General features: G+C 40.7%; 1 protein-coding gene across 1 annotated transcript in view; it reads right to left on the bottom strand.

The window, feature by feature from the left end:
• Positions 1–13,858, bottom strand: part of LOC126484896 (dynein axonemal heavy chain 10) — a 1,141,797-nt gene that overhangs the window by 34,905 nt on the left and 1,093,034 nt on the right. Inside the window, exon 66 of the mRNA XM_050108495.1 lies at positions 3,552–3,719. Within this exon, the coding sequence (XP_049964452.1) occupies positions 3,552–3,719 (168 nt within the window). The remainder of the gene's footprint in view (positions 1–3,551; positions 3,720–13,858) is intronic.

The raw sequence follows: 13,858 nt of genomic DNA, 5'->3' as shown, positions 1-13,858 counted from the left end.
CTGATCAAACGAAGGCAGCAGCAGAAATGTTACGGCTATCTCAGAAATGCAGACTTATACAACCAAAATGTCTGCCAAGTCATACACTACTAGAAAAAAAAGTGTCACACTGGAAGGTGGATATGTACAGGAGGAGTAACACCATCACTGAATTTCGTTGCCCCGTTCGATTTTTTCTAGGTGTTAAGTAAAACTTCATGGCTAGCTCCAGTATATAGCTGACAATGTCTGCAAAAAGTTACATAAACACATCGTTTGAATTATGTGACAAAAACAAAAGAAGAGTTACATACAAAGTGATTTTAATTTAACAGACCAAGACTCAAATTATGTGAACACTACTTCAGGTGAAATGATGGACATGGTGGGGCTGCCATCTTCATAAAACAACACAATGAATACAGCCCACTTCCTACCCCAAAGGAAATAGGAAGAGACAAGATCTTTGAATGTGCAGCCGTACAGCTTACAGATCTAAATCTAATTGTAGCTACAATTTACCATCCCTGCTCCAGTAGTATTAATGATTTTCTGTTACAAATGGACTTGTTTCTATCTGAAAGGAGTCAGTGGAAACAGGACATAATTATATGTGGTGACTTTAATATGGACTTTCTCACCCACAACAGAAACAGGGAGACATTGATTAACATTGCAAACGCTTATAATCCTCATGGCCTTGTAAACAAGCCCACTAGAATAACACCCACATCCAAGACAGCTCTAGATCAAATTTTTGCAAATAGAAATAAACTTAACCCAACACTAGAAGTATACAATGCAGGATTCAGTGACCACCTAGCTGTCATTCTAAAGGTTAGCAAAGATACCTCAAACCCAGTCCCACCTAAAACTTTACGAAGGTTTTTCACTCAAGATAATTTGAACAAGCTAAATGCCCTCCTTAGTAAAGAAAAGTGGACAGAGATGTACGCAGTCAATGATGTCAACATGAAATTCAACATATTTCTTGACACAGTGATCCACCACTTTGAGGAGGAAGTGGAATGTGGTTTGGGGAAGTAAATCAGTATAACCACACCCTTTCTCACACTTTAAGTCATCAGAACTTTAGAGTGGCATTACAGGCACATGACATGGTAACAAAAGTATGTAAGCAGAGCAGACATGGGCAGGGAATGACCCTAGCAAAATACAATGAGATAAGTGACTTTGACAAAGAGCAGATTATTATTACGCAGAGCCAGTGAAGAAGTATCTTGATAATGACGAAGGTGGTTGAATGTTCAACTGCTACTGTTGTGAGCATCTACAGAAAGAGGCAGAAAGACAATGAAACTACGAGTATGTGCTAAATGGTAGGGCATCCATTCACAGACATGGGATTTTGGGGCTTGTTTGCTCTGTAAAATAGGACAGATGGTGATCTGTGGCACTCTGCCAAAAGAGCACAATGCTGCTGCATGCACAATTGTTTTGGAGCACACCATTCATCATATGTTGTTCAACATCGAGCTCCACAGCAGATCACTTCTATGTGTTCACAAGCTGACCCAATGACATTGTCAATTATGATTGCAGCACACACAGGACCACTGGGATTTGACTGTCAATCAATGGAAATATGAGCAAATCACATTTTTGTTACACTAGGTCGATGGTCTTCTCCACAAATGCCATCATCGAGGTGAATGGCAAATTGAAACGTGTGGCGTGCCATGGAGGTAGGCTGGTGGGAGCAGCACTATGCTATGGGAGACATTTTCTTGCACATGCAGGGGACCTGTGGTAGTAATTGAAGACACACTGACAGCTGCAACCACCTGCATCCCTTCATGCTTGATGTCTTCCTTGATGGTGAAGTCATCTTTCAGCAGTATAATTGTCCATGTCACAGAGCCAGAACTGTGCTACAGTGATTTGTGGAGCATTACCGTGAATTCAACGTCGATGTCTTGGTGACCAGATTTGCATGTTGCAAATCCTATGGAACCCATCTGGGTCACTATTGGGCACCACCACCGCACACACGGATCAGTGATTCATTATCTACGGGAATTACATGACCTGTGTATACACAATAGACACACATACCTTCACAAACCAACCAACAAACTGTCACATTCCTGGTATGCAGAATCAGTCATGTATTTCATTCCAAAGATGGCAAACAAGCTATTAAGCAGGCAGTCATAATGTTTTGGCTCATCAGTGTATAGAAACAATAAAAACATTTTCACATATGCATTAAAGTTTGTAAGTCATATACGATTTAGCTTTCCCTAAGAGTATTTATTGCTCCATATTTCATTGATTTGTGCTCACAAAACTCACTCACACCCATGTGCCATGACCAAACAACCTTACTAACAGGGTAACTGCATTCATAATACCTTTATAGAGATAGATATGTCTGTATACTCTCATATCTTGAAAGGTACCCATGCCTTCTCTCATGCCACATATTCTGACCCATGCAACACAGGGTTTTGCAGGAGGTATATGCATATAGAGCAATTTCCATAATTATTAGTGTGAGCAAATTAGCAACATGTATAATTTGTTGTTGGTATACCGTGCAGATATAGCTGGCAGTGGTTGCCTCTGCTTGCTAATTTATAAATTATAACTAACCTTGTCTGAGATATCTGAAGGTTCTCCATAATTTTGCAACCCATGAAATGTGATCCATTAATGAAATCTTACCAGTATCAAATGGTGTGGCAAGACTGGAGAAGTAGCCACACACAGGATAATTATTGATAAGTAGAAAGTAAAGGAAAAACCTTTAATTCTGATGAAATTTTGCTGATATGTTGTGACCTAAAAAAGCAATTACCAAGATTGAAGAAACAGATACTGCAACAGGAAGAGTAGCAGATGGAGCAAGGCAGTCTCTGTGGAAGAGCCTGTCTGAAGTGATTGGGCACTAACTGCCACAATGCTGCTTCTCAGACTACTTGATTGATCCAAAGTGAGATGCAGAGTTACAAAATTGTATTGAAAGAAAAATGTAATGCTTTTGTTTGGTAATTTTCCTTGTGAAAGCATGGCTTGAGTACAAAAAAACTTTACTTATATGGTAAATGATAAAATTTCACTGATTCCATTCTTCTGCAACTTATTGAAGGTCTTTGATTACGCAAATAGAAATAAAAGTAGTGGAGAAGTTATATTTGTAATCTAAAACATGATTCAGTGCATTCCTTATTTAGTTTCTTAAAACTGAAGGTGGAGTGTTGCACTAGGCTGTTTAAGTAATTTACAGGGTACAACTATATCACTGTTACTGATCTATGCTGGTGTCCAGCCATAATGTTTTAATCTGTAGGCAGAATTAATCATTTTTGCAAGTACTGTGAATCAAATACATAAAGAAGCATGAATTGAAAAAAATAATACCAAAGAGGAATACTTGAACAGGAGTAAGTAATTACAAACCAGTAAATCACGAGCACAAATACGTATATACATCTTTTAAATATGTGACTGTGGATTTTGTTCAGGTGACAATTACACATCACAATGTTTATCTTGAACGTAATCTTTAGAAAATTTAATTTACTAAATAAACTGAAGTTCACACGTACCCAGTAGAAATATTGTTTCACACGTCTTTCAAAATGATCCATCCAGCCTCCAAGATTCTTTGTTGTAGCTGGAATGAGTTTCCTCCACACATTTGGTAACTGGCCATTGAAAAGACTATATGCCACATTGTCTAATGTGGCATCCATGCCTATCTCTCCTGCCAATGCCTAAAATTACGATATAGAATTTTAAGACACAGTTATGATGTTAGTTAATCTACAGATAATGCATAGGTTTATTACTTATCTATTATACTAAGGTTGCATTTGGAATGTTGCATTATTCAGGGGAAATGGAAAGACAGAAGGATATCACTATGGAACAGCTTCCTCAGTTGATGTGCTCTCTGGATCTCATGAGAATTTAGTTATTCCTGAGATAAACATGCTCTCAACTGTATCAAATTGAGCAAGCTTCATGGGATACATAATCTCAGAACAAAAATATATGGACTTACTGTTGATTAAATTCTCCAACACTCTGTTCTATCTTAGCAAATGTAATAAACAATAGCAGTGGCAGCTCATAGATATACATTCTAGATGTTCACAAGTTTTTAAATTCAGATAAATATGAGAGTGTGAAAATAATAGCATCTGCTGTGTAACAGTTATGCTTATCAACATATTTATACAACTTAATCCACTGTCACCAACAACAAAAACAACAACAACAATAATAATATGCATAACTTGTCTGAAAAAAGGATGAATTGTTTTTGTGGAATTTTGTTTTATACATAATTAAGTTCAGTTTATGGCAAGAACGATATAATGTTTAAGCATTTGCTGCTCTCTATTTCGTTTTTTTGTGTAAGTGGGACCTTTTGTGCTTTATTTTTTTGGACAGAAGCAAAAGATCCGTAATTCATGTATTAGTTACCAAATCAACTTCTGGGCTGAAAATCAGGCATTCATACATTGCACCCACAGAACAACCTACACTTATTATACGCTTCTTTGTTAAATGTTCACTTGTAGTCACACTTATTTGATTTTGTCGCTTTCTCAGGCAATGGATCTGGTCTGGAATGCCCTAGTTTCTTTGTGGCTAACTGTTCCTGGTAATTTTTTTTTTTCTGTTAGTGATTAATACACATTCAACAGTGTTCATGTCAACACTCCACAGAAAAGCCAATTCATGCACAGCAGTCATTACCTGATGGGCCTGCCTCATGCTGTGCTGAATATTTGTGGAGTGCTTTCTGTAATACCAGTGTCACTCTGAGGCTTGTCAACACAAAGACAAACACTTATATCTAAAAACAAAGATGATGTGACTTACCAAATGAAAGTGCTGGCAGGTCGACAGACACACAAACAAACACAAACATACACACAAAATTCAAGCTTTCGCAACAAACTGTTGCCTCATTAGGAAAGAGGGAAGGAGAGGGAAAAGACGAAAGGATGTGGGTTTTAAGGGAGAGGGTAAGTAGTCATTCCAATCCCGGGAGCGGAAAGACTTACCTTAGGGGGAAAAAGGGACGGGTATACACTCGCACACACACACAGATATCCATCCACACATATACAGACACAAGCAGACATAAATATACCCTTCCTTTTTTCCCCCTAAGGTAAGTCTTTCCGCTCCCGGGATTGGAATGACTCCTTACCCTCTCCCTTAAAACCCACATCCTTTCGTCTTTTCCCTCTCCTTCCCTCTTTCCTGATGAGGCAACAGTTTGTTGTGAAAGCTTGAATTTTGTGTGTATGTTTGTGTTTGTTTGTGTGTCTGTCGACCTGCCAGCACTTTCATTTGGTAAGTCATATCATCTTTGTTTTTAGATATATATTTCCTACGTGGAATATTTCCCTCTATTATAACCAAAGACAAACACTGTTATAAGTGCAAAAATTAATTTGTGACTTCAAAGTTTCTCTGCAAATTTACTGTTGTTATACACTCCTGGAAATTGAAATAAGAACACCTTGAATTCATTGTCCCAGGAAGGGGAAACTTTATTGACACATTCCTGGGGTCAGATACATCACATGATCACACTGACAGGAACCACAGGCACATAGACACAGGCAACAGAGCATGCACAATGTCGGCACTAGTACAGTGTATATCCACCTTTCGCAGCAATGCAGGCTGCTATTCTCCCATGGAGACGATTGTAGAGATGCTGGATGTAGTCCTGTGGAACGGCTTGCCATGCCACTTCCACCTGGCGCCTCAGTTGGACCAGCGTTCGTGCTGGACGTGCAGACCGCGTGAGACGACGCTTCATCCAGTCCCAAACATGCTCAATGGGGGACAGATCCGGAGATCTTGCTGGCCAGGGTAGTTGACTTACACCTTCTAGAGCACGTTGGGTGGCACAGGATACATGCGGACGTGCATTGTCCTGTTGGAACAGCACGTTCCCTTGCCGGTCTAGGAATGGTAGAACGATGGGTTCGATGACGGTTTGGATGTACCGTGCACTATTCAGTGTCCCCTCGACGATCACCAGTAGTGTACGGCCAGTGTAGGAGATCGCTCCCCACACCATGATACCGGGTGTTGGCCCTGTGTGCCTCGGTCGTATGCAGTCCTGATTGTGGCACTCACCTGCACGGCGCCAAACACGCATACGACCATCATTGGCACCAAGGCAGAAGCGACTCTCATCGCTGAAGACGACACGTCTCCATTCGTCCCTCCATTCACGCCTCTCGCGACACCACTGGAGGCGGGCTGCACGATGTTGGGGCGTGAGCGGAAGACGGCCTAACGGTGTGCGGGACCGTAGCCCAGCTTCATGGAGACGGTTGCGAATGGTCCTCGCCGATACCCCAGGAGCAACAGTGTCCCTAATTTGCTGGGAAGTGGCGGTGCGGTCCCCTACGGTACTGCGTAGGATCCTACGGTCTTGGCGTGCATCCGTGCGTCGCTGCGGTCCGGTCCCAGGTCGACGGGCACGTGCACCTTCCGCCGACCACTGGCGACAACATCGATGTACTGTGGAAACCTCACGCCCCACGTGTTGAGCAATTCGGCGGTACGTCCACCCGGCCTCCCGCATGCCCACTATACGCCCTCGCTCAAAGTCCATCAACTGCACATACGGTTCACGTCCACGCTGTCGCGGCATGCTACCAGTGTTAAAGACTGCGATGGAGCTCCGTATGCCACGGCAAACTGGCTGACACTGACGGCGGCGGTGCACAAATGCTGCGCAGCTAGCGCCATTCGACGGCCAACACCGCGGTTCCTGGTGTGTCCGCTGTGCCGTGCGTGTGATCATTGCTTGTACAGCCCTCTCGCAGTGTCCGGAGCAAGTATGGTGGGTCTGACACACCGGTGTCAATGTGTTCTTTTTTCCATTTCCAGGAGTGTAAATATGCAAATATGTAAAGATGTGTTTTTGTGCAATAATTTCTGATACAATTTTGATAACCCACTATGATAGTTACTATCATTGTCAGATTCTTTGCATCCATAAAAACTATCAATTACATCTCTTGTTGAATTGTAAGAGTGTAGTTTACACCTACTGCTGTAGATGTCTTGCTTAGTCCCATTATTTGCCCGTCCACCAATTCTGCCACTATTCAATAGCGGACATTTAAAGGACAGCGCTGAGCATTAGTATTTTGCATCCGTGACTTATTAAACTGATAGTTCGGTAATTTTCACATCTGTCAACACCTGCTTTCTTTGGGATTGGAATTATTATATTCTTCTTGGAGTCTGAGGGTATTTCGCCTGTCTCATACATCTTGCTCACCAGATGGTAGAGTTTTGTCAGAACTGGCTCTCCCAAGACTGTCAGTAGTTCTAATGGAATGTTGTCTACTCCCGGGGTCTTGTTTCGACTTAGGTCTTTCAGTGCTCTATCAAACTCTTCACGCAGTATCATATCTCCCATTTCATCTTCATCTATGTCCTCTTCCGTTTCTATAACATTGCCCTCAAGTAAATCGCCCTTGTATAGACCCTCTATATACTCCTTCCACCTTTCTGCTTTCCCTTCTTTGCTTAGAACTGGGTTTCCATCTGAGCTCTTGATATTCATACAAGTGGTTCTCTTTTCTCCAAAGGTCTCTTTAATATTCCTATAGGCAGTATCTATTTTACCCCTAGTGAGATAAACATCTACATCCTTACATTTGTCCTCTAGCCATCCCTGCTTAGCCATTTTGCACTTCCTGTCGATCTCATTTTTGAGACGTTTGTATTCCTTTTTGCCTGCTTCACTTACTGCATTTTTATATTTTCTCCTTTCATCAATTAAATTCAATATTTCTTCTGTACCCAAGGATTTCTATTAGCCCTCGTCTTTTTACCTACTTGATCGTCTGCTGCCTTCACTACTTCATCCCTCAGAGCTACCCATTCTTCTTCTACTGTATTTCTTTCCCCCATTCCTGTCAATTGTTCCCTTATGCTCTCCCTGAAACTCTCTACAACCTCTGGTTCTTTCAGTTTATCCAGGCCCCAACTCCTTAAATTCCCACCTTTTTGCAGTTTCTTCAGTTTCAATCTGCAGTTCATAACCAATAGATTGTGGTCAGAATCCACATCTGCCCCTGGAAATGTCTTACAATTTAAAACCTGGTTCCTAAATCTCTGTCTTACTATTATATAATCTATCTGATACCTTTTAGTATCTGCAGGGTTCTTCCATGTATACAACCTTCTTTGATGATTCTTGAACCAAGTGTTAGCTATGATTAAGTTATGCTCTGCGCAAAATTCTACAAGGTGGCTTCCTCTTTCATTTCTTCCCCCCAATCCATATTCACCTACTATGTTTCCTTCTCTCCCTTTTCCTACTGGCGAATTCCAGTCACCCATGACTATTAAATTTTCATCTCCCTTCACTACCTGAATAATTTTTTTATCTCATCATACATTTCATCAGTTTCTTCATCATCTGCAGAGCTAGTTGGCATATAAACTTGTACTACTGTAGTAGGCATGGGCTTCGTGTCTATCTTGGCTACAATGATGCGTTCAATATGCTGTTTGTAGTAGCTCCTATTTTTTTTAGTCATTATTAAACCTATTCCTGCATTACCCCTATTTGATTTTGTATTTATAACCCTGCATTCACCTGACCAGAAGTCTTGTTCCTCCTGCCACCAAACATCACTAATTCCCACTATATCTAACTTTAACCTATACATTTCCCTTTTTAAATTTTCTAACCTACCTGCCCGATTAAGAGACCTGACATTCCACACTCTGATCCATAGAACACCAGTTTTGTTTCTCATGATAACAACATAACAACGTCATCGTGAGTAGTCTCCGCCCAGAGATCCGAATGGGGGACTATTTTACCTCTGGAATATTTTACCCAAGAGGATGCCATCATCATTTAACCATACAGTAAAGTTGCATGTCCTAGGGGAAAATCACGGCTGTAGTTCCCCCTTGCTTTCAGCCATTCACAGTACCAGCACAGCGAGGCCGTTTTGGTTAATTTTACAATGCCAGATCAGTCAATCATCCAAAATGTTGCCCCTGCAACTACTGAAAAGGCTGCTGCTTCTCTTCAGGAAGCACTTGTTTGTCTGGCCTCTAAACAGATACCCTCCATTGTGGTTGCACCTATGGTATGGCTACCTGTATTGCTGAGGCACGCAAGCCTCCCAGCCAGTGGCAAGGTCCATGGTTCATGGGGGGGTAAGCACAAGATAAGCCATTGCAAATGTGAAATGCTGGTACATTAATTACAGGTGTAGCTTCCAGAATGCTTAATGCAAACAGGTTTGTTACAGACCCTCAACTGGCATCCTCCTAACCATGACACTATGATGACTGGCACCGAACAGAACCAGTTTTCATCAGAAAATACAAAAGACCTTCACCCTACCGTCCAATGAGCTCTCGCTTGATATGGCGTCGCAAATGGCAGTGGTTTGGGTCAGTGTAAATTCTAAAGACATTCAGCCTTCCACCATTCGAGCACCTGATATTTTAAAAGTAAGTAAGAGAGCAGAAACGTATCTATTGCGCTGCCAGTTTTTGTGTGCAGGTTGGAAGTTTGTAATGAGAAGACGATAAGCAGGGCAGTCGAATGATGCCGACAAGTGTTTGCTGTAAGAGCCACAGATGCTGTGTGAGAGGACATGGAGTAATTAAATGCTGCTCTTTGCTGTGTTCGTGAATGTGATTGTTGGGGGGGGGGAACGAACATCTGACAATAGACTTTTATCTTACTTCATGTCTTAGCTCTGAACAAAGCAAGATGCATGGGACATCTATAAATTATTTGGTCATTAAAACCAGGCAATTGTTATTATATTTAATTGTATCTAATGTGTATCAGTGTAGTTGACTTGCAAGAGTTTGTATGCTTATATGAAACTTGTGGAAATGAAAATGCACTTGAGCTGAACTGAAAGTATGAGAGTCCCGAGTTATTTCAAGTGAAAGACATAGTAATTTTTTGGTCCCTCTAATCAGCATTATTTCTTCTGAGAAGAAGTTATGAAGATCACTGCATCTGCATATCCAGAGGAGAGGATTGGCTAAACGTTTCAAGTATGTCACTGTTGTAAGAGAAGTCTGAAGTTCGCAATCCAATTTTGCACCGCTTTTCTATCGCCGAAACCGCGTTAGAGCACACTACAGGGCGTCTGGCTCAGAGCTGTCCTTGAAGTAACTGATTTCTAACAGTTTCTTGTATCACTGTGATTCATCTTTGCTCAGACTGCTGCTACAAGTGCAGTATGGTGCATCAGAGCCATTTGCTGGATATGATGTTCTTCCCTCTCGGTAGTGCCATGTGGTCAGCTGGAGCCTGGTCTTCTTGTTGCTGTATATTTTTGTGACCACTGCCGCCACCAGTCCTATACAGTGACTACATTCCCACCAAGTCTTTCTTAAATATCGAGAAGGAACACTCAGCTTTTCGTAGTCCTATTACTTGACCTAGTTCAAACTCAGTGAGGTGTCGATAATGGCGTCTTTGTTGCCTTAAAGGAATTTTTGACTAACATGAACTCACAATGTCCAATATCAAAGCTAACTAATGCTCACAACCATTACAGCATGTATTTAAAGCTAAACTGATTTTCATCCTCATAGTGGTGCTACAAATGACACTCTTACGCAACTGGTGTGAAATTTTCATAGACACCATCTTCCAGATGTAGAAACATGCCTACTAACTTTCATTTATGTTGTACAATTCCTTCTTGGTGTTTCAATTTTTTTTCTGTCAGTGTATGTTACGTTCATATATATTACTTTTCATGCTTTTTGTGCTAATATCTACAATATAATAGCTTGGTATTTTAATATTTGTCATGTGTATACTACACCTTTTTAGAGGCATAGCACTTAAAGCCATAGTCAGATGGAAGCAAGCATTCACTATGTCAGTCTTTGCCACTTGTTAAACTTTTGTGAAACCACTCACAGTTTGTGTAGCTTACCAAAGTGTGTCACAAAATCGATGGTAATACATTACAATCAAGCTGATCATCAAAATCAAGTTTACTATCAATAAACATGAAGAGAATGAAAAACTATTTTATAACTGTTTATCATATCAAATAATAATAGGAGGGAGATTGAAGATGATGAACATTGAGGAGATTTATGAGGCATCAAACACTTTCGTAATGCTTCAAGGCCTTTCAATAACATTCTGCTACAGTAGCCATTGAAGGCTTCAGGGATTGCTTTTTTGACAAAGAAATTCATTTCATTGAACATTTCTCAGACTATAGCAGTATGCTTTGTTCTACTCTCATTATGCTGGAGTCACTGTCTCCTTAGAAGGTTCTTCATAGATACTGTATACCATGGAGGACCCCTCCCATCATTAAGGATTCTAATAGGTGCACGTCTCTCCAGTGTGTATTATCAACTATTATTATTATGTGCGATTGGACCCATACGGATCACGCAAAGCTTTTCCGATTCAATTTTTTAATTCTCCAAACTTCTCTCATTCTTTCCCCATGAATTCTCTTTCTTTCCTCTGTCCATTTTGTCCCCTGTCTCTTGCAAACTTCATTCTCGGGTTGTACTTTCCAACTATTGATTTTTTGCCTGTATACATTTCTGTTTATAACTTCTGAAGAATTTATTTGTGCATTTGCTAGATCTGTTTTGGTTTCTTGTATCCAGGGTATGGTTTTCAATTTTTCAATGTATATTAAAATTTTGTGGGAGAGTCTGGGTGTTGGGAGTCTGTGGATATGACCGTAAAATTTTAGTCTTCTTTTCCGGATGTCTGCGGTGAGGTTAGATAATTTTTCTGTAGTTTTCCGAGACTGTAACCTGTATCCATCTTCCGTTCTTTTTGGGCCAAGAATCTTTCTGATAATTTTGCGTTCCTCTTTCAGGATGCCTTCCAGGTTGCCTTTTCTATGGAGTGTGAGTGTTTCGCTGGCATATAGTGCTTCGGGCTTGATTACTGTATTGTAGTGTTGTATTTTTGAGTGAATGGAGAAACACTTTTTATTGTAGATGTTGTGGGTTTTCCAGTATGCTCTTTTCAGTTTTTGCAGTCGAACTTTTTGTGCAGTTTTCTCTCCCCCTGTGGGTTCTAGGACCTCGCCTAAGTATTTAAAGAATGGAACTCTCTCAATTTGTCCATATTTTGTAGTCAGTTTTTGAGTTTCAAATTTTGAGCAGATGAATTGGGTTTTTTGGAAGGAAATTTGTAGCCCAACTTTTTGGGCGCATTCTTTGAGAATGTCTATCTGTTTAATTGCTGTGGTCTCGTTTTCTGCTAGAATGGCCACGTCATCTGCAAATGCCAAGCATGAAATTTTAATACCAGCTTTAGATCTTCCTAGTTGTATAGGCTTCCAGTAATTTTGATTCTTCAGTTCTTTTTCCCATTCTCGGATGACTTTGTCTAAGACAAGGTTGAAGAGGAGTGGAGACAAGCCGTCACCTTGTCTGACGCCGGTTTTGATCAGGAAGGGCTCTGATATTTCACCCAGGAATTTTATCTTAGAAGTTGTGTTTGTGAGCGTTTCTTTGATAAGGTTTAGGGTTTTCGGATCGAGTCCTAGCTCCTCAAGGATAATAAAGAGAGATTGTCTATCGATTGAATCATAAGCCTTTGCGAAATCAACAAAGGAACAAATGATCGGACTGTTTCTGACTGCTTTGTATTTTAGTGTTGTCTTCAAATTGAAAATTTGTTCTGCACAGGATCGGTGAGGGCGAAAGCCAGCTTGGTATTCACCAATACTGTGTTCGAGTTGTTCTTGTGTTCGTTGAAGAAGACAAGCTGAGAGGATTTTATAAGTGACTTGGAGAAGGGAGATTCCTCGATAGTTGTTTATATCTGCCATGTCTCCCTTTTTATGCAGTGGATGAATTAGGGCGCATTTCCAATCTTCTGGTAGTTTTTCTGTCTGCCAAATGTCTGTGATGATTTGAGTGAGTTCTTTGAGGGAATTTGGTCCAAGATTTTTAAGTAGTTCTGCAGTGATATTATCTTCTCCGGATGCCTTGTTGTTTTTCAGTCTGTGAATATGTCTTTGGATCTCCTCTAGTGTAGGTGGTGGGGATTCTGGATTTGTGTAGATAGCAGTTTCTTGAGGGAATCTTGAAGAAGGTTCAGGGCAATTGAGGAGTCCGGAAAAGTATCTTGCCAGCTCCTCGCAATTTTCCCGATTTGTGAGCGCTAGTTTTCCACCTGGTTTTCTGAAACATAGATTTCGTGAGCCGTATCCATTGATTCTCCCAGCAAAGGTCTTATAGAAGTCTTGTACATTATAGTTACGGAAATTTTCTTCAATAGACTCACACTGTTCCTTGAGGTACTTCCTCTTGACTTGTCTGATTGTTTTTGCCACTTGTCTTCTGGTGTTGTGGAAGTGATCTAGATTTTCTGGGGATTTTTTACTGTTATACTTCAGAAAGGCTTTCTTTCTTTCTTCCAGCGCTTTTTCACACCCAGAGTTCCACCAGGGGTGTTTTGTGTTCTTTTTCAATGGGATCAGTTCTTTTGCCTTCTTTGTAATTTTTGTTTGAAATTTTTCCCAAGAGTCAGCTGGTTCCTTTTCCCACCCCTCCTTCAGATTGGTTTCTTTGATTGTTCGTGTGTCAAATTTCATCATGTGTGTTTTCTTCGGATAGAATTTTTTTCGGGTGAATTTCACTTTAATGCGTGTTAAGTAGTGGTCTGAGTCAATGTTTGCCCCTCTGCGGACTTGGACATCATGGATCTCTTTCTGTACGAAATAGGAGATGGTAATGTGGTCAATCTGATATTCGCCGATCTCTTGTATGGGGGACCTCCAGGTCTTTTGTTTTCTAGGTTTTTTTTCTCAAAGATTTGTTTTAAACTTCAGCCACAGTTCTCCTACATGCTCCTGTCCAGAACCAAATG

The sequence above is a fragment of the Schistocerca serialis genome, chromosome 6, assembly GCF_023864345.2.
Source record: "Schistocerca serialis cubense isolate TAMUIC-IGC-003099 chromosome 6, iqSchSeri2.2, whole genome shotgun sequence".
NCBI lineage: Eukaryota > Metazoa > Arthropoda > Insecta > Orthoptera > Acrididae > Schistocerca > Schistocerca serialis.
This window is presented reverse-complemented; position numbering and strand designations above follow the sequence as displayed.